Genomic DNA, 22185 nt, shown 5'->3' on the forward strand with positions numbered 1-22185 from the left:
ATCAGCCACTTCACTTAATAACCAAACTTCTACAAATCAAATCCCTCCTACAAGTCAATCCTCAGTTAATCACACCTTCTCTTTTTCTCCATTCTCAATCAGTGAGGTCAATAAACTGTTAAAAGATCTTGATCCTAAAAAATCTGCAGGTCCAGATGAACTTCCACCTTATTTCTTAAGGCTGGCTGCTCATATCATCACAGTCCCTGTGACCCACATCTTTAATCTCTCAATAAGACAAAACTCCATCCCAGACACTTGGAAAACAGCCTTTGTTCTTCCTTTGCTGAAGGGAGGAGACCCCACCTCACTGAACAACTATCGACCAATCTCTAAACTCTGCATTTTAGCCAAGGTTCTAGAAAAACTGATAAACTCTCAAATCAAAAATTACCTGGACTTATTTAACATCTTACCTCCACATCAATCTGGTTTCAGGAAACAACATAGCACAACCACTGCTTCACTGAAGGTTCTTAATGATGTTGTTGAAGCACTGGATGCTAAAGATTATTGTGCTGCACTTTTCTTAGACCTGTCTAAAGCTTTTGACACTGTGGATCATAACATCTTGTGTCATAAACTCTCAGAAATTGGTTTCTCAGATCACACCATTGGTTGGTTCTCTAACTATCTTTCAGACCGTAGGCAATGTGTTCAACATAATGGTACTTCCTCCAGTTATTTAACATTCAACAATGGTGTACCACAAGGCTCAGTCTTAGGACCCACCCTCTTTACAATCTACATACATAATGTAGGCAAAAACATCCCTAATGCATCCATACATTTCTATGCTGACGACACAGTTGTTTATTGTCGAGCTAAAACAGTTGCTAAGGCTTTTCAGCTTTTGAAATCTGCATTTAACTACATCCAGACTGATTTGTTCCGCCTCAAACTTGTCCTAAATGCCGAAAAAACCAAAGGGATGCTTTTTTCAAATAGGAAGTTGGTCCCAGCAGTTCTTCCTCCGATTTTATCCTCAAATGGTGTCCCCATTGAGTTTGTTGATTCCTATAAATATTTGGGTATCTTGGTCGACTCACATCTTTCTTTTAAGCTCCATGTGGAAAACTTGGTAAAGAAACTGAAAGTTAAACTGGGTTTCTTTTTCAGAAACAAATCCTGTCTAACCCTGAATGCTAGAAAACGCCTTGTATCTGTGACTTTCCTTCCCTCAATTGATTTTGGTGATATTATTTACATGAACGCTCCTACAAGAACCCTGCAGATGTTGGATGCTGTCTATCATGGTGCACTAAGATTCATAACTGGCTGTGATTATCGTACCCACCACTGAACTCTGTATTCATTGGTTAACTGGACATCATTAACTTCACGCAGACTCTCTCACTGGTATATTTTCATCTTTAAATCACTTCTTGGTCTGTTGCCTTCATACATCTCCTCCTACATGTCTCTGCGTGAGTGCAGCTACGGAGTGCGCTCTCAGGACATTATTACCTGCAGTGTTCCCTCAGTGAGGACTGAACTAGGCAAAAGGGCCTTCTCCTACTCCGCTCCTGTTTCCTGGAATATCTTACAAAAAGATTTGAAGCTCTCGACCTTGACCTCTCTAAGTGTCTTTAAGAATCTGTTGGACTCCTGGCAGGGTCCAATGCAGACATGTTCCTGTTTTTAGTTTTCTACATTTGTCTTGGAATCTAGCTGTTTTTTGTTTTGTTACCTTTTTCCTTTTAGCCATCCTATTTGTTAAAAAAAAAAAAAAAAAAAAAACTGTAGTATGAGTTTTGATAACTGCTTATTGTTGTTGCTGTTGTCCATTGTTGTCATCTTTCTTTGTTGAAATCAGGTCTCTCTTGTAAATGAGTCCTCGAGGCTCAATGGGATTTACCTGTATAAATAAAGGTTGATAATATTCTTTACCAGCATCATATCCATGTCCATCCAGTCTTTTGATTTTTATCTGCAAGATGTTTTACGATAGTTATAATTTCTTCTTTATCAGTTCCCCCAAGAAAAAAACTGTTTGTGTAATCCGTAACCGTATGGTTTACATTTTTATCTATATTTGGGATTTTTGCTGCCAGACTTGGGCCAATATTCACAAAATGTTGATTGAATCCATTTACGATTTCATTTTGGTCATAAATTTCTTTGTCATCCTTTACAAAATATTGTGGAATGCTCGATTTTTGTTTTATGATTATTCAGAACACTGTTCATTATTTGCCATGTTGCCCTCATATTACCATTACTTTTGTCTAATAATTCACTGTAATATTTCTTTTTATGCTTTCTTATAATCCCTACCAATTTATTTTTATAATTTTTATATCTCTGTTCTGCTTCGTTTGTTCTTAATTTCAGAAAGTTTGAGTATAAGTAGTTCTTTTTTTTACAAGCATTTCTTAACCCTTTGGTCATCCACGGTTTGTCATGAACATGTTTCTTTGTGTAATTTTTTTGTACACAATTTTTTTCATACAAAGCTCTTAAAATATTCATAATTACATCATACGACAACATCAAGGATGGTCTTGCTACCATCATCAACATATACATCCTTCCAATTTTGTTTTGTTAAATCTTCTTTTAATTTATCTAGAGCTTTCTTTGATGTGTTTATTATTTTTTTCATAATTTTATCTACCATATTGATCTATCATATTGATCTTTTTTATAGATGGTGAAGACTGGTAGGTGGTCACTGACATCCGTGATCAAAATGCCACCCATAAGTTCTTTATTTGTTATATTTGTAAAAATGTTGTCAATTATTGAAGCACTATGTGTCACGATTCACGCCTGTCTGATTTAAATTCCTTTCACTCTGTTCACTGCTTGGTGTCTGTGGACTCTTCTTCTTTTCTATCTTTCTCCTGTTGTTTGTTTTTTCTTGGTTTTCAGACTTCCTTCTCTGCAGCACTCTTATCTCCTCTCTGCTGGCTGCATGTGACTTTAAGTTTGTCTTCTCTTCACCACACTCCACACTGACTACTTCTCATTAGCTGCACCTGTTGCTGCACCCTTTATAAACCTGACCGGCACACAGGGTGAGTGCCAGATAGTCGAAAACAGTTTACCTGCCAGTAGTTATCCCGCGCTTCTGTCTCCTGATTCCCTCATAGTCTCCTGTTCCTTTATAGTTTCTCTCCTGCCCAGTTTGTTTGCCTGCCTTGCTCCTGTCCCTCTTCCTGGTCTTGATATCCTCACCTCCTCGTGCTGCTTTATGGTTTTGGACTCCTGCTCGCCTGACTTCGCCTCCAGCCTGCTCCTCATTGGATCTACGTTTCCTCTCATCGGTTTTCGACTCACGCCTGCCTCACATTGTCTTCTCGCCTGCTCCTGTTTGGTACCGTCGTTTTCCTGCGCTCTGGTAACAACCCTCGCCTGTCTGACCTCGACATCTGCCTCACGGACCGGTTGCTGGTCCAACGCCGTTGCGGATCAACACCTCATCACCATCCACCCATTCTCGGTCTCTTCGCTGCAGCCGGCTGATTCCTCTCACCAGGATCACCCCTCCTGCAGTGAATCCATCCAGCTGGAACGACTTTTCTCTTCTGAGCCCCCTTCAACTAGAGAAACGGTTAGTGGTTACCTTTCTCAGACATTTGCTCTCGCTTCTGTCTCATGCCTGGCCACTAGCCGTTCTCTTCCCGCCTACAGACTCATTCCAGCCTTTGACCCAGTGATCGACACCAGAACCAGACTCTTGAGAAACCAGGGCTTCTACAATAAATTTTGTAATCTAAGTCTCTCTGTTGTGGTGATTTTGGTCCAGAGTTGAAGGGGTTCGTTACAGAACTATCTGGCCAAAAGACATGGACCACTCACCCTCTGCAGACTGGTGCTCTGGTGTCGAGGGCGCTATTGGTAAACTTGAATCGAGCATGGAGGACATTGTCCGCATGTTAAAAACCTTAACACCTCAGACCACTAACCAAGACTCTGCCACTTCTCACTCTGCTTCTGGGTCAGTTCGGGAGCATCATCTCGCCCCCCCCCCCCCCCCCCGAACTATTTTCAGGGGAACCAGATCAATGCAGACCTTTCATTACCCAATGTGAAATTCACTTTCAGATGCAACCCTCTTGTTTCACCACAGAAAGGTCTAAGGTGGCGTACACAATCTCTCTCCTCTCCGGCAAGGCCAAGAGGTGGGGAACTGCTGAGTGGCAGCGCGACTCTCCTATCTGCTACATTTTTCAGACTTTTGCCAAGGAGCTGTGTCGTGTGTTCGACCCAGTCCTTCCCAAGAGGGAGGCCGCCCGACGCCTGTTTTCCATCCGTCAAGGTAATCGCAGCGTAACTGACTACATCATTGACTTTCATTCAATTGCTTCAGGTAGCCATTGGAATGAGGAGGCGCTCACTGACGCTTTTTACCGGGGTCTCAACGACAACATCAAGGATGGTCTTGCTACCAAGCGCTACCCTTACTCTCTACAGGACTTGGAGGACTTGGCCACCAGGGTGGACCTTCGCTTGGCTGAATGATCAAGGGAGCAAGGATCATGCGCTCTTCCAGCCACCTCGATGGTTAGTGAACCTCCTCTGGAAGCCAAGACCCCTAAGTTCTTGTCTTTTCCTCTCTCCCTGCAGAGGAACCCATGCAGTTGGGCCGCATTCATCTCACTCCCGCTGAACGTGAAAGGCGGCGAAGGGGTCACCTATGCTTCTACTGTGGGGGGTCTGGACACATCATCTCTGTGTGTCCGGTAAAAGGACTCGCTCAGTAAACATGAGGAGAGGTTTACTCAGCAGGACTCTCTCACCCAAACTCTCCTCATCTGTCACCCAACCAGCCACCCTCTCCATTCCGGGTAAGTCCTCTATTCCTGTGTGGGTGTTTATTGACTCTGGGGCCGACACCAAATTCATGGATTATAGTTTCGCCATTAAAGCTGGTATCAATATTCTCGAGTCATCCAAAGAACACTCCGTGGTGGCCCTAGACGGTCACCCTCTGAACTCTTCATCGCAGATTACCGAACCTGTAACTCTTCATTTGGGGGGGGGGGGGGGGATCCATCAGTTTCCTTGTCATTAATTCCCCCCAGTCACCGGTGGTTTTAGGTGCCACCTGGCTCCAGAGACATAACCCTCATATTGACTGGAAAAAGGGAGAGATCCTGGGTTGGGCGGAGGAATGTTTATCCTCCTGCCTCATGGACGCTGTGGTAGTCAAAGACTCTGTTAAAAGTTCTGTGGAGTTTTATCCTGATCTCTCAAAGGTTCCCACTGAGTATCACAATCTGAAAGAGGTTTTAATAAGGTTCGGGCAACCTCTCTCCCTCCTCATCGACCATATGACTGTCCCATTGACCTCCTTCCTGGCTCTTCATCCCCTAGAAGTGCTCTTTATTCTCTCTCAGTTCCCGAACAACAATCCATGAGGGACTACATCCACGAGTCCCTTCAGGCAGGCATCATCAGGCCCTCCATCTCTCCGGCCGGGGCAGGGTTCTTCTTCGTCGGGAAGAAGGACGGCTCACTTCATCCATGCATTGATTACCGTGGACTAAATAAAATCACTGTAAAGAACAAATATCCATTACCCCTTATGAACTCTGCATTTGACCTCCTGCAAGGGGCTAAGATTTTCACTAAACTCGATCTCCGCAATGCTTACCATTTAGTTCGAATACGTGAGGGCGATGAGTGGAAGACCGCTTTCAATACCCCCACAGGACATTATGAATATCTTGTCATGCCTTTCGGGTTAACCAATGTACCAGCAGTTTTTCAAAGTTTGGTCAACAATGTTTTAAGAGATATGGTTAATCAATTTGTTTTTGTTTATTTAGATGACATTCTTATTTTTTCCAAAGATCTCCCCTCTCACCGTAAACAAGTTTGCGCTGTCCTTACCCGTCTTCTTCAGAACAGTCTTTTCGTCAAGGCCGAGAAATGTGATTTCTATGTCTCCACCACATCTTTTCTTGGTTTTGTCATTTCTCCTGATAAGATGGAGATGGACTGTAAAAAGATTGCGGCGGTCGTGGATTGGCCCACCCCCAAGGACCGTAAACAACCTCAGCGGTTCTTGGGGTTCGCTAATTTTTACCGTAGATTCATTAAAGGTTACAGTCTCATCTCCAAACCCCTCCACTCACTCACTTCCACTAAGTCACGCGTCGTTTGGTCCCTGGTCGCTGAAGAAGCTTTTAACAAACTCAAAACCCTTTTATCTTCCGCCCCCATTCTCCAGGCCCCTAACCCTGAGGAACCCTTCGTCGTGGAGGTGGATGCCTCCAGCACAGGGGTGGGGGCCATACTCAGTCAGCGCAGTAAGATGGGTCGTCTCCATCCCTGTGCTTTCTTTTCTAGGAGCCTGTCGGCAGCTGAATGAAACTACAATGTGGGGGATCGGGAGTTGCTGGCCGTCAAGCTCGCTTTGGAGGAGTGGTGTCACTGGCTGGAGGGCTCCAGATTTCCCTTCCAGGTGTGGACAGACCACAAAAATCTGGAGTATCTCAGGTCGGCACGCCGATTAAACCCCCGTCAGGCCAGGTAGGCACTTTTTTTCTCTCGTTTTCATTTTACTTTGTCCTATTGTCCAGGAGAGAAAAATACCAAGCCAGACGCCCTATCCTGCCTTGCTGAGGATGTCTCTTCTTCTCCCTTGGAGGAGGAGAGTTTCATTCTACCCGAAGCTACCCGCCTGGCCATGACTCGTCTCGAGGATAACTTGAGAGCCTCCTGTCGGTCTCGTCCTCCTCCTCCCAACTGTCCTGACAACCGTCTGTTTGTTCCCCCAGAAATGATTATTAAAGTCCTTGAGTTTTGCCATTCGTCCCGTTTATTTTGCCACCCGGGTCTTACTAAGACTCTCTCTGTGGTTCGGTCACAGTTCTGGTGGGATTCCTTGTTTAAAGACGTCCAGTCTTTCGTCCGCTCCTGTCCCCTGTGTTCACAGTCCAAGACGTCCAGGCATCCTCCTGCTGGACTGCTTCGCCCTCTCCCCTGTCCTAAACGTCCTTGGTCCCACATTGGGATGGATTTTATAACCGGTCTCTCGGACTCTGAAGGTCATTCGGTCATTCCTACGGTCGTGGACCGTTTCTCTAAGATGACCCACCTGGTTCCCCTTCCCAAACTGCCCTCTTCTAAAGAGCTCGCTCACATCATGGTCTGAGAAGTGTTTAGACTCCACGGGCTTCCCCTTGACATTGTCTCAGATAGGGGTCCTCAGTTCATTTCCCTCTTTTGGAGGGAGTTTTGCAGCCTATTAGGCATCTCCATCAGTCTCTCTTCAGGGTTTCATCCCGAGACTGATGGTCAGACTGAAAGAGCCAACCAGGAGGTGGAGAGTAAATTACGCCTCTTGTGTCACAAGGACCCCGACAAATGGTCCCTTGCTCTGCCCTGGGTTGAGCATGCACTCAATTCCCTCCCCTCCTCCGCCACTGGTCTCTCCCCTTTTTTATGATGTTTTTGGTTTTCAACCCCCGTTTTTTTTCCCTCCAGGAGCCCTAGGCCGTGGTTCCCTCTGCTCACCTGATGGCTCTCAAATGCCAGAGGGCCTGGAGGAGAGCCAGACAGGCCCTACTGAAAACTACGGCGATTTATATTAAGAAAGCTGATCGCCGTAGATCTTGTCAACCCACCTATAAGGTGGGCCAAAACGTCTGGCTCTCCACCAAGAACATTCCCCTCAAGGCCCAGTCTCGCAAACTCGCTCCCCGTTTTATTGGTCCTTTTCCCATCTCCAAGATTATCAATCCAGTCTCTGTACGTCTCACCCTACCCAAGTCCTTTCGTGTGCACCCCACTTTTCACGTCTCCTGCGTTAAACCCGTCATCTCGTTGAAATTTCACCCTTCAGTTCGCTCCCCCCCCACCCGCCCGCCTGATTGACGGGTCTCCTGCCTACACGGTCCATCGCCTCCTCCGTTCTAGGAGGAGGGGTCGCGGCCTCCAGTATCTGGTCGACTGGGAGGGTTATGGCCCTGAGGAACGCTCCTGGGTTCCTTCTCGCCACATCTTGGACAAATCCCTCATCACTGCCTTCCACGCCGATCATCCGGACTAACCAGGTGGGACGCCAGGAGGCGTCCCTTGAGGTGGGGATATGTCACGATTCACGCCTGTCTGATTTAAATTCTTTTCACTCTGTTCACTGCTTGGTGTCTGTGGACTCTTCTTCTTTTCTATCTTTCTCCTGTTGTTTGTTTTTTCTTGGTTTTCAGACTTCCTTCTCTGCAGCACTCTTATCTCCTCTCTGCTGGCTGCATGTGACTTTAAGTTTGTCTTCTCTTCACCACACTCCACACTGATGACTTCTCATTAGCTGCACCTGTTGCTGCACCCTTTATAAACCTGACCGGCACACAGGGTGAGTGCCAGATAGTCGAAAACTGTTTACCTGCCAGTAGTTATCCCGCGCTTCTGTCTCCTGATTCCCTCATAGTCTCCTGTTCCTTCATAGTTTCTCTCCTGCCCCGTTTACCTGCCCTGCTCCTGTCCCTCTTCCTGGTCTTGATATCCTCACCTCCTCGTGCTGCTTTATGGTTTTGGACTCCTGCTCGCCTGACTTCGCCTCCAGCCTGCTCCTCATCGGATCTACGTCTCCTCTCATCGGTTTTCGACTCACGCCTGCCTCACACTGTCTTCTCGCCTGCTCCTGTTTGGTACCGTCGTTTTCCTGCGCTCTGGTAACAACCCTCGCCTGTCTGACCTCGACATCTGCCTCACGGACCGGTTGCTGGTCCAACGCCGTTGTGGATCAACACCTCATCACCATCCACCCATTCTCGGTCTCTTCGCTGCAGCCTGGATCACCCCTCCTGCAGTGAATCCATCCAGCTGGAACGACTCTTCTCTTCTGAGCCCCCTTCAACTAGAGAAACGGTTAGTGGTTACCTTTCTCAGACATTTGCTCTCACTTCTGTCTCATGCCTGGCCACTAACCGTTCTCTTCCCGCCTACAGACTCATTCCAGCCTTTGACCCAGTGATCGACACCAGAACCAGACTCACTTTTGAGAAACGAGGGCTTCTACAATAAATTTTGTAATCTAAGTCTCTCTGTTGTGGTGATTTTGGTCCAGAGTTGAAGGGGTTCGTTACACTATGGATAGTAATTCTTGTGGGTTTTGAAATCAATGGATAAAGATTTAAACTGTACATTGAGTTTATAAATGTTCCGATATTATTTGAGTCTGTTTTATTTCCCAGGTCTATATTAAAATCTCCACACAAAAAATGATTTATAAGAACTTTTTTCCAATATTGTCATGATGTGATTGGTGAATGATTCAATATTTGAATCAGGTGATCGATATACACAACTTATCATTATATTTTTGGAAGTCTCGTGTAATATTTAAACTGTAATCATTTCCATAATGTTATCCACAGCTACTGACAATTTATTGATCATTTTACATTTAATTACCTTATTTACAAGTAGAGCTACGCCTCCACCTCGTTTATTGTTTCTGTTCACATGTTAAAGTTCATACCCTTCAATAATAACACTTTTTATATTTTCCTCATTTAGCCATGTTTCTGAGACTGCTATTATACTGAAAGTTCTATTTAACTGATTTAAATAATCTGTTATTTTAGATCAATTAATGTTTATACTTCTAGATAAATTAGTGTTTATACTTCTACTATTAATATGAATAATTGAGAAGTCATCTTTAGACATTTTAATTTCATTGAATTTTTCTTCATTGTAATACTCACACTCTTTAATTTCAGGAAAAAAGTTTTTATCAATCACATCATCTATATTGTAAATTTTAAATTCTGAGTCTTCGTATGTTATCATATTTCAATGTATGTATAAACCTCCAACATGATGCTGCCGGCCCCGTACTTCATAGTTAGGATGGTGCAAATGTCCCTCTTTTTCCCCTCCAAATATAACAATGCTTGTTATATCCTGATGCTTGCTCAATAATCCAGGTAGAAAAATCCAAAATAGTTAAATCTGGTCCTCTGGACAGTCAAAAAACAAAACAAGGCAAAACAACAAAAAATGTAGAAACGTTTCGTCTTTCATCCAAAAGATTTCCTCAGTCTGAGGTGCTGTATTCAGCTCAGTCTTATAAATAGCACCTTCTCAGAGTGGATCAACCAGTTTTGCTGCTGACAACCAAAACCAGCTGCTCACGTGATCTAGAAGGACCATCAGCCTAACAATGGATCAGCATTGTAAGAGGGGGACAGTTGAACCCGGAGGCCTCCACCCTGTTTAATGATGGACGATTTCTTTTCACAAAAATGGCCTCCTTTACTCCTCTCTCAAACCATTGTTCCTCTCTATCCAGGATGTGAACATCTTCATCCCTGAAAGAGTGACCGCTGGCCTGGAGATGAGTGTAGACTGCAGAATCCTGGCCTGATGTTGTTGCACTTCTGTGCTGTGTGGGCCAAAAGGATGGCCCAGCACAGAAGAGCAACAACATCTGCTAGTACTGTATAATCATGACCTTTCCACACATGCCGTTTTGTTTAATTCCTACCACTCTGTCTGGGTGCTTAACTTTTTTGGGCAGGGTTTGAATTTAATATTCATCAAAAATAAATAGATGTTAATGTCCTGTTTTTTTGGAAAAAACATTTAAGTGAAAAATGATCAGTTATTAAACACTCATGTTGCCTTAAGGGGGAAACATCCGTTTCTTCTCATCAAACTAATATTTGAGTTTGTCTCATTCATACGTTGTTAACAGCTAACTAAGATGAGGAAATGATAAACATGTTAACATGTTAGCCTGTTAGCATTGCTACTGCGAGCCTTTTGCCATGTTAGTGTTAGCGCATGACTTTTATATTTGAACTAAAGGCTGCACAATTTGCATTATTCACTTCATCTCCTGCTATGTCCAGTTTCTTTACTTGAATGTGATGACAAGCTGTCATGAAAATGTGAAAACATTGTGAGCGTTTAGATCAGGGGTGTCAAACTCACTGCATTAGTTACAAAATGGGACCAAAATTAAAAACTGGGTTCAAACGGCCATTTTCCGAAACTGCATTAACTCAAGTCAGAAATCCAACATCTTCTCTTGGTCACAGGTTCCTCAACAAGAGTTTGATTGGTCTCATTTGATGTTCTCTGTTGTGCTTTCCACATCATAATCAAAGATTACTACAAAAATTCAAGTGATAAAAGCATTTTACACTTAAACTAGTGTTGTGTTCAAGAAACCTAACCCGAGACCAAGTCAAGACCAAGAGCAGAGTGTACCGAGACAAGACCAAGACTTTTAGGGTCTGAGACCAAGTCGAGACCAAGACCTCAAATAAAATAAATAAAATATAAAATATATAAAAGTTACATACTGCAACTTTAAGTTTGCTTTTGAATGAATATATCAGCTTTTATAAATTTTCAAAGCTACATAACAAAGAAATCAGACATTCAGTGGCCTAACTTCATGTGATTCAACAATAAAATTACATAACTGTTAAACTGGAAGCAGTTTCATCAAATGCCAAACAAGTAGTTACAAGTATATTCTTTGAGATTTAAATAGCCAAATTTTATAACTGATGATATGGCAGACATCTTCTCCTGCACCCAGACAATCATTTCTCATTTTCTCTAAGTGACGCTTGCGAGTGAAAGGGGGTGGGCGTGAGAGCGATAACAAAAACATGTATTTAGCAATGAGTCACGTTATCGCTTGGATTTGAACCAGTATGTTTTACATCCAATAAAAACAAGGATGTTAACAAATAAACTGGACAATATTCTGGCAATTTATTGATATTTCCACAGTTGTGGTCTTGACTGGTCTTGAAATACAGGTCCTTCTAAAAAAATAGCATATTGTGATAAAGGTCATTATTTTCCATAATGTAATGATAAAAATGAAACTTTCATATATTTCAGGTTCATTGCACACCATCTGAAATATTTCAGGTCTTTGTTTTAATACTGATGATTATGGCATACAGCTCATGAAAACCCAAAATGCCTGTCCCAAAAAATTAGCATATCATGAAAAGGTTCTCTAAACAAGCTATTAACCTAACCATCTGAATCAACGACGTAGCTCTAAACACCTGCAAAAGATTCCTGAGGCTTTTAAAAACTCCCAGCCTTGTTCATTACTCAAAACTGCAATCATGGGTAAGACTGCTGACCTGACTGCTGTCCAGAAGGCCATCATTGACACCCTCAAGCAAGAGGGTAAGACACAGACAGAAATTGCTGAAGGAATAGGCTGTTCCCAGAGTGCTGTATCAAGGCACCTCAGTGGGAAGTCTGTAGGAAGGGAAAAGTGTGGCAGAAAACGCTGCACAACGAGAAGAGGTGACCGGACCCTGAGGAGGATTGTGGAGAAGGGCCGATTCCAGACCTTGGGGGACCTACGGAAGCAGTGGACTGAGTCTGGAGTAGAAACATCCAGAGCCACCGTGCACAGGCGTGTGCAGGAAATGGGCTACAGGTGCCGCATTCCCCAGGTCAAGCCACTCTTGAACAAGAGACTTCGTCAGAAGCATCTCGCCTGGGACTGCTGCTGAGTGGTCCAAAGTTGTTCTCTGATTACAGTAAATTTTGTATTTCCTTTGGAAATTAAGGTCCCAGAGTCTGGAGGAAGAGAGGAGACACATAATTCACATTGCTTGAGGTCCAGTGTCAAGTTTCCACAGTCACTGGGGTGTCATGTCATCTGCTGCTGTTGGTCCACTGTGATTTATCAAGCGCAGGGTCAATGCAGCTAGCTATCAGGAGATTTTGGAGCACTTCATGCTTCCATCTGCTGAAAAGCTTTATGGAGATGAAGATTTCATTTTTCAGCACGACCTGGCACCTGCTCACAGTGCCAAAACCACTGGTAAATGGTTTACTGACCATGGTATTACTGTGCTCAATTGGCCTGCCAACTCTCCTGACCTGAACCCCATAGAGAACCTGTGGGATATTGTGAAGAGAAAGTTGAGAGACGCAAGAGCCAACACTCTGGATGAGCTTAAGGCCGCTATCGAAGCATCCTGGGCCTCCATAACATCTCAGCAGTGCCACAGGCTGATTGCCTCCATGCCACGCCGCATTGAAGCAGTCATTCATGCAAAAGGATTCCCGACCAAGTATTGAGTGCATAACTGAACATGATTATTTCAAGGTTGGCGTTTTTTGTATTAAAAACACTTGTCTTTCATTGGTGGGATGAAATATGCTAATTTTTTGGGACAGGCATTTTGGGTTTTCATGAGCTGTATGCCATAATCATCAGCATTAAAACAATTAAAGACCTGAAATATTTCAGTTGGTGTGCAATGAATCTGAAATATATGAAAGTTTCATTTTTATCATTACATTATGGAAAATAATGACCTTTATCACAATATGCTAATTTTTTGAGAAGGACCTGTAAAATCCCGGGTCCTCAATGTCTGAGACCTAGAGAAGATCGAGACCAAATGCGGTCGAGTACGAGACAAGACTGAGACCATCAAAAAGTGGTCTTGAGACCAGTCTTAAGACCAAGACCAATACTAAAATACTACTTAACACATCATCTTGGGTGGCAGCACGGTGGCGCAACTGGTAGAGCTGCTGCCTCTCAGCGAGCAGGTCCCTGGTTCAAACCCCGGTCCAGGGGCCTTTCTGGGTGGAGTTTGCATGTTCTCTCCGTGCATGCGTGGGTTTTCTCCGGGTGCTCCCGTTTCCTCCCACAGTCCAAAAACATGCATGTTAGGCTGATTGGTAACTCTAAATTGTCCCTAGGTGTGAGTGAGAGAGTGAATGGTTGTTTGTCTCGTTTGTCTCTGTGATGGACTTGCGACCCGTCCAGGGTGTATCCCGCCCCTCGCACAGTGATTGCTGGACATGGGCACCGGCGACCCCCGTGACCCGAAATGGAATAAGCGGGTAAAGAAAATGGATGGATGGATGGATGGACATCATCTTGGGGGCCAGAAAAAATGTCAATGAGGGCCACATTTGGACCCCGGGCTTTGCGTTTGACGTATGTGGTTTAGATAATGCTATTATTAAACTAGCATTTATTTCTTGTTGAACATGTCATTTAGAAATTTGTGTTTGCACAAAAGAAAAAAAGGACAGTGCGTGCTTAATCTGTTTACTCAAATGAATGTTTTTGTTGAATAAAATAAAATACATTCTGGTTGACAGCTTGTTTCTTTCAGAAAAGAAACATGCATCCCTGTTAAATTAGCAGTTTTCATTTCAGAGTGACAGAGCTAATAATTATCTTTACTAAATTACACCATTTTGTTTTCTATTATAATGACTTTTGACATCGCATTCAGACGATGCATCACCAAGGAGGCGTGCATACAGCACAAATCAAATCCCAGACTACAACCCAGCCAAAAAAACCTACACATCCAGTGACCCCAGCTCTGTGGTGCCCAAGAATCCACTGAGAAGGTCCAAAGTCCAGGAACTGACGGGCCAGATGAGCCCCGAGCATGAAGCTCAGTGGAAAAATGACTACCAGGTGTGTCCAAACACTCTTACCTACCAGACACAGAGTTCATGCACCCTTTTTTAACAATTCTTTTTAGTTCTGGTACTTTTTAGCTAACAGCAGACCCTAAATAGTTTATGCTGTCCTATCAGTGTTGCTGGTGCATGTACACCAAAAGAACCAGTACAGTGTAAGAAATCTTATGTCATATAACGACAGAGCCATCAACCTTTCATGCAAAAATATTAATTTGAATTCAGAATGGTTTGCCATATTGAAAAGCCACCTGACCCCACGCCTGGTTTGGAGTATAATCAAAAACAGACTGTAATGTGTCCTTCTCCGTAATCAAGGCAAAATTAATGAATCACAATTAGGTTTGAATATTACTCAGTGAGTAATACGAGTATGACTAAACAGAATTAACAGGAGAAAACTGTCTCGGCTCTTGTAAATCCCGCTGAGGGTCCATTACACCCTGTTGAACTTAATGAATGGATGTAACAAATCCCTATTTAAATTAAGGTGCATGAAACATGACACCCTGAAGGCTGTTGTACTTCCTAAACAGATTACATACTATTTCTGTTACAGTTCTTGGATTATTACTTGGACATACAGTAAACATGTGTTGCTTTATTTTATGTTATTTTTTAATTGTCATCAGAGACCTTAAGAAACTGATTAATTCTTTTTTACTTTTAATTTATTTTAAACAGATATGGAGTGCTGACTCCTGCCATCACTTGAAATAAATAAACAGTAGAGAAAGCTTTGAGTGAAACACAGGAATGATCAGAATAACAATTAGCTTCCCTTGTTCCAAACCTTATGATGTCTGTGATAGCTCCTGGGTGTTTGAATTTAAACACATTTTGGCTGTTTTCAGCCGCAGGTGGCCAGCCTGTGTGCCACATCGTTCAGAGGACGACCTGCCAGCTGTCACATGCAACTCCCTCAGCAGGAGCCACCTCTGCCACAAGAAGAGGACTCTGAGCTCCATTTCCAGCTGCAGGACAGCTCTCATCACGGTGACAGCAGTGGGGCGCCGGTGGCTCGCAACCCCGCTGGGGAAGATGGATCCAGATCGTCCACAGACAGCCCCTCTGTAGGCAGCATAGGAGACACAGGTGAGAGCACATCACTAATAGGGCTGGGCTGTTGGCAAACTTACTGACCTTCAATGACTGGAGGCCATTGGCTGAATTTTTTTAAAGGATAATATTTTTTTGTTGTATTTTGACTAATGTAGTATTTTCCCTTTCAAGAGTTTTGATATGTTAATTAATGTTTAATTCAAATCAAAACTTTAACTTTGTTGTACTACACCCTGATCATGTGCAGTTTGTTCTGGGTGTTAAAATGAAACAAGAGATTAAACTTTATTACAGCAAGAATGCTGTTATTCCAGATGCCATTACAGAACACCGTCATGTCCTTTATCTTAATCTCCTTTTTCAACTAACACAGTCTCTTCTGCTTTATGTGGTCACATCAGTAGCCTCTAGCAATAACAAGTACCAGCAAAAAAAAAAAAAAAAAATAATAATAATAATAATAACATAAATGCATTCATTGTGGAAATCTACAACACATCATTTCCCCTGTTACCAAAATGAACAACCTTGTTAATTTTCAACAAAGCTAGCATAAAAATCTTTAGCGTAATGTTCACTTTGTGTATGTTAACCTCAGAAAAGAACTTTGTCATGCATTAGTCAAGCATTTTATTAGAAAAGTTAGTATTCTGTAACACAAAATTAAGTGTCTCTAATTTATCTTTAACTATTCTGTTGGCCAAAGTGCCATTAACTGCAAATATATAAGCACAGAACACTATCAGAATTACAGCTAAAATAAGCTTGAACTTACAAGATTTTTATTCATGTTTTTTTTATTCAGATTTTTTAAGGTTGTTGCATGGTTTTCCCTTTGCAGAACAATGTTTTGGGCCGAGGGGTTCCTCTACTCTATCAGCCCTTCATGTTTCACTGGAGCAAAATGAAAGTTGTGATGCATTCCTGCTGCATCAGTCCATTTGATCTCAGCTAGAACATTTGTTTGAAGTAGTTCTCACAGTAACTCAACCACTGTTGCATAGCTTGGTAGAAGTTTGCTAAACCTAGTTGTTAGCCCTGGAATGAACAGAGAGCTGCCATATCTTTTGGTGCAGGAGCTTCAATGATGGTGGTCAGGTTATCTGGACTGGGGCACAGACCCTGCTCAGAAATGACAGGTCCCAGGAATGAAATACCAAACTGACCAGATTAGCTTTTTCTGAAGTTGGTCTGTAGGCCCACATCTTTAAGGCATTGAAGAACAGCTTGTTGATGTTCATCCTTATGTTTCTTGGATATCCCATACACTGCAATATTATCCAAATAGTTCTGGACCCCTGACAAATCTTTCAGAACAGTGTTCTTTTTTGTGTGTGTGTGTGTGGGGGGGGGGGGGGGGGTGGGTACTGAAACAAGTCCCAAAGGAACTCCAGTGAACTGAAAAAAAGTCCCTCAACATCTTCAATGTTGCAGTGTTACTGAACACAAGCAGTAACACTGCAACATTGAAGACGGAGAGGCTGCTGGTGGTAAGTTGAGCCTAAATCAGTCGGCTAAAATGTATGCACCAGCCAGTTTTGTGAACAAGCCTTCCATATGAGGAAGAGGATGACGGTCCTTTATTACACTTTTATTATTATCACAGAAATCATCAGAAAGCCTCAAGTCTCTTACGTTTTCATGCCACCTCTAGAGGACTCACCCAATCAGATGAGTTCACTCATTCTTTTATCAGGTCTCTCTTGTAAATGAGTCCTCGAGGCTCAATGGGATTTACCTGTATAAATAAAGGTTGATTGATTCAATGATGGAGTAAGCATTTGAGCTCTATTGTGACCTCATTATAGAGTTCATCCTGCATGTTTTTTTTTTTTTGCATCATCCTCTTTTATTAAAATCACTTTTCTACTGATGGTCTTCATCTACAGATTAAAAACTAGATTTTAACTTGTAAATTATATTTATATAATAACAACACTTGCAGGATGTGTGTCCCCTGAGCTGTTGGATTTCAGTAACTGGGGCTCTCCCAGCGATTTGGTTTTATAGCCCTGGTCTAGAATTTCATATTTTGGACTATCCGGTAGTTGAACCAGGATATCATGATTATTCAGCAAGTTACACTGTACACAGGAAAAGGAGGTAAATGCAAATAACACCCCCAATTTGTTGATGGTATATCAAAGACATCAAAGTTCATGCTCAGTCATCCATGTACAAACTCCAATAATGGTCAGTTAGGTCATCTGGACAGTTTCTTTTTTGTGGAAAGACGTTTCCCCCTCTATCCGGTGGGCTTTATCAGTCTGAGGAGTCCCAAGTAAACTATTTTCCTCACTAAGCAGTACACTCCTTTAGTGGACCAACCAGTTTGCTGGTGATAAGATGGTTTCTGGGGGCTGTCCTGTCCCCCGTGGACTCCTCCCAGGCAGGCAGCCACAGCCAAAGTGGTTCAAAGAGTATATCAAAGAGTTTGTACCAATACCGTAGCAAGAGGAGTCACTTTGGAAACAATTACAGTTTTGTAGTTATGGTCATGTTTTTGTATTTTTTTTAATACAGTCACTTAACAGAAGCCAATTTGTTGCCTGAATAATGTAATCATTCTGTCATGGGCAATAATCAGACACTGTCTTTTTTGCTTTTAATTGAGGAAAGTTATTTTTTAACCGGTTTGATAATTTTGACTACTTAAAGAACTTGTGGTCCTTGAAAGAACAATACAACTGGATGATCAGCCAGGCCAAGTCTAATGGAAATGACATAGCAGCCTATAGTGAAGCAATAAGTCTTTTTATGAATAATATGTTTCTCCTGTAATATTTCAGAGGGATATGGACACCAGCTGTGTCAAGCAGAAACCCCCCAAGAGGTTCACATGTCAGATCTGGGATCTGCTGGCCACCACAAAGGAGACTGCAAGGCAGTGGTGTCAGGACTGCTGTGTGGAAAACCAATGAAATGGGAGGTGGCCTTTGATATCAAGCCTTTTTTAAATGGCCGGGAACGTGAGGAAAAGGTTCACGAGGATCTGTGGAATGAAACCTTCCACCACCTGGCTGGGCGCTCCATCATACGGGACTTTGAGCACATGGCAGAGAAGGAGTCTGAGATAGAGCACGGTGAGCTAATCTGGGATTCAAGTGTTTAAAAAACTGCAGGATGTTAAATTAAAGGAATTTTTACTGTTGGTATTATATAATACTCATTCACTTTCTGATTTGGAGATTTTTGAACACCAAAGCCACTTTCTGTTGATTAAACAAAGAGTTACACTTCAGACCGAATGGCAGTCCTGCTATGCTCTTCACCACCTACACAGCCTAAATGACTGGATTGTGGCCAATTTAAAACCCCTTCTTCAGAGTGAAGGCAGTCACAATGCTGCTTTACAATGCTGCTAACGTCTTACTAATACCTTTTCCTGCTATATTCAATGGCCCTGAGACATTCTCCTGCACCCTCGCTATGCTTTATATGTCAGCATCACATTTCCACAATACAAATATATGATTACACCACATCTCAGGTTCTGGGCCGCAATAGTTTGGTGGTCTGTGCCATGGTCTTGTAATTCTGAGGCTGCAGGTTTGAGCCCAGGTTGCGTTAGGAATGGCATTTTGTATAAAACATCTCCCAAATCTCTTATGCAAGTTTGCTCATTATGGTGACCCCTGCAGAGGGGAGCAGCTGAAAGGGCATCCATCATTACCATTCAGCTGCATGAGAAGATGCAAGTGAAGGGTTTTTACACCAATCTGCAGACCTGACCACGATGAAAGCGTTTCTTGCCTTGTGTCCAAAAAGCAAACAAAGCATGGCTAAATGTTGCACTACCTTTATTGGTACATGGAGCGTGCGATGAAAGCATGAACCAATTTGTTGCAGAGATAATGGCAGGGTGTGATATGTCTGTGCCACCAGCAGCAATACATGCCCTGAATCATGGACACACAACAGCCATTTTCTCACGCCTTCCAGTGCTTCACCCAGAACCTTGATATGCTGCCACCACAATGATGAATGATCTTCACCTTACAGACGTTTTGTGGATGCTCAAAACCACTGTAGACCTGTTGTCACATGCCCACCCTCTGTATCTTGAAATGTATAATTTGGTCATTTTTTGAAGTAATGTTCTGTCAAATAGTTATGAGTAGTTAGTTATCAACCATGACATCAGTCATTGAGCGTGGAGTCTGGAGAAAAACCTTTACAATCTGCACAATATTATCTGTTTAGTTAGTAGCTGTTTCCTTTTAGCATGATTCTTAGATATACTTTTCCTCTTTCTTTATTATTTCATTCTCTATGACTGCTTTCACAGCTGACAGGGACTAGCTATTATTAGCTATTCAACAGAACATCACTGAAAATTGACAAAACAATCCATTTAATGTTTCTCTGAACATCATTAAAAGTTATATTTTGCTGGGCTGCGACAGGTTGGGGAATGGCATTCATGGAGTCTTTAGAGTATTTAGCTATTTTTGTGGTGGTTTCTATTTCCACATGTGAGTGACAGAGGTCCATATGATGATTTTCCCCTCAAAATAGTCTCAGATTGTCATTGGAGGGTCCAAGTTGTCTTACAAGCTCTATAGCTGTATTTGGACACCTGCACAGTGATCCTCTGACAGACAATCCAAGTTTAATGTCCAGGCCTCAAAACCACACTGATAAAAAATACCTATTGAAAAACTGGTCTAGTCGTATAAATGTGGGGTGGCTGCTGAGGTGGGTCCAAAACAAGTCAAAGTGGGAGCTAGACAAAAAAATAATGAACACGGCCTAGAATGCAGTTTTGCAATCTGTGCACATAAAAATAGACCATATTTTTAATAACTAGCCACTCAAAATGCTGGCTCACTGGTTGCAAAAACAGAATTCTGTGAAAATGCATCAAGACATTTACTACTTTCTTGCAATTTTGAGTCACGAACTAGTCTCCCAAAAGTCTCAGCCCAGTGGGACTCTATGATTTTACTGAAGTTGTAGCAGACAAAACAAAACAACAAAGTTACATGATATTTATTTCTGAGATATGTTCATAATATTTTATGCTTTTCATATTCACAGGTTGTGGCAGGAAGTACCAGGTATATGCCATTCACACCAGCAAATCTTGCAATATACTGAGCAAATACACAACATTGATTCCTATTGACCTGGACACCAATGAGTATTTGCCGACATGTGTTGAATACATAAATGCTGGTAAGTTATAAGGCTCAAATGCCCATCAGTCAATCCTATGATCATATATAAATAGATAAGTACAGTCTGACCCTATTTTCTGTTGAAGTCCTTATTTTTCTGACATTTAAATTAAAGGAATAAATACAAATTTTAGTTTAGAATTAGTACTTATAGCTCATTAAATAACGTGAAAAGATTAGTTAATTGATTAGACAACAAGAAGAATCCTAGTAACCACTATATATATATATATATATATATATATATATATATATATATATATATGTGTGTGTGTGTATATGTATATGCATGTATATGTGTATATGTATATGTATATATATATACATATATAACATATATGTTAGGGGTTTAACGACTACATAATTTTTAAACTCGACATTACCATAATAAACCTCGAGTAGGACTCGAGTACTTGATGACATCATAGGATCTAAAGATGAAAAAATAAATAAAAAATAAAACCGCAAAAAAAAATAAAATTATTATTTACAAAAAAATAAGACCAACAAAACATTGGGAGCATATATCCTGATGCATGCTCAATAATCCAGGTAGAAAAATCTAAAAAAGTTAAATCTGGTCCTCTGGACATTCAAAAAAACCAAAACAAAGCAAAACAACAAAAAAATGTAGAAACGTTTCGTCTCTCATCCGAGAGACTTCCTCAGTCTCTTAAATAGCACCTTCTCAGAGTAGATCAACCAGTTTTGCTGCTGACAACCAAAACCAGCTGATCACATGCTCAAGAAGGACCATCAGCCTAACAATGTATCATTAGCACACTGATGGCTGTTTACTATTCACAGAGGGCTGAGTGATACTAGCAATCACAGCATTGTAAGAGGAGGACAATTGAACACGTAGGCCTCCACCCCTGTTTAACGATGGATGGTTTCTTTTCACAAAGATGGCCTCCTTTACTCCTCTCTCAAACCATCGTTCCTCTCTATCCAGGATGTGCACATCTTCATCCCTGAAAGAGTGACCGCTGGCCTGGAGATGAGTGTAGACTGCAGAATCCTGGCCTGATGATGTTGATCTTCTGTTCTGGGCCATCCTTTTGGCCAGTGGCTGTTTTGTTTCCCCCATGTAAGACTGATCACAGCCCTCCTGACACTGAACAGCATACACAACATTACTCTGTTTGTGCCAGGGGACTGGATCTTTGGGATGAACCAGTCTTTGCCGTAATGTATTTTGGGGTTTAAAAGCCACTGGGACGTTATGTTTAGAAAATAAACGTCTAAGTTTCTCTGATACTCCCTCAACATATGGAATGACCACTGGTCTGGGTCTGGGTTCCTCCTTTTCACCTGTTGGCTGACTGGAGTCCTGTTTGGGTTTCTTCTCTGCTTTTCGGAAGGCCCAGTTAGGATATCCACATTGCTCTAGAGCCTGTCTTGTGTGGGATTTCTCCTTCTGCCTGGCTCCTGAGCTAGTGGGGACGCTGTCTGCTCTGTGATACAGAGTCCTGATGACTCCTAACTTGTGCTCCAAAGGGTGATGGGAGTCAAACTGCAAATACTGGTCTGTGTG

At 42.3% G+C, this 22185-nt stretch overlaps 1 protein-coding gene across 1 annotated transcript in view; it reads left to right on the forward strand.

The window, feature by feature from the left end:
- The window catches only part of vwa5b1 (von Willebrand factor A domain containing 5B1), a 365847-nt gene that overhangs the window by 138073 nt on the left and 205589 nt on the right, over nucleotides 1-22185 (forward strand). Inside the window, exons 7-16 of the mRNA XM_037683802.1 lie at nucleotides 4051-4264; nucleotides 4316-4443; nucleotides 6182-6260; nucleotides 6416-6483; nucleotides 6890-7102; nucleotides 7799-7913; nucleotides 14211-14401; nucleotides 15261-15501; nucleotides 18258-18551; nucleotides 20509-20646. Coding sequence (XP_037539730.1) covers nucleotides 4051-4264; nucleotides 4316-4443; nucleotides 6182-6260; nucleotides 6416-6483; nucleotides 6890-7102; nucleotides 7799-7913; nucleotides 14211-14401; nucleotides 15261-15501; nucleotides 18258-18551; nucleotides 20509-20646 — 1681 coding nt within the window. The remainder of the gene's footprint in view (nucleotides 1-4050; nucleotides 4265-4315; nucleotides 4444-6181; nucleotides 6261-6415; nucleotides 6484-6889; nucleotides 7103-7798; nucleotides 7914-14210; nucleotides 14402-15260; nucleotides 15502-18257; nucleotides 18552-20508; nucleotides 20647-22185) is intronic.

This window comes from Nematolebias whitei, chromosome 11 (genome assembly GCF_014905685.2).
Source record: "Nematolebias whitei isolate Nwh7 chromosome 11, NemWhi1, whole genome shotgun sequence".
NCBI lineage: Eukaryota > Metazoa > Chordata > Actinopteri > Cyprinodontiformes > Rivulidae > Nematolebias > Nematolebias whitei.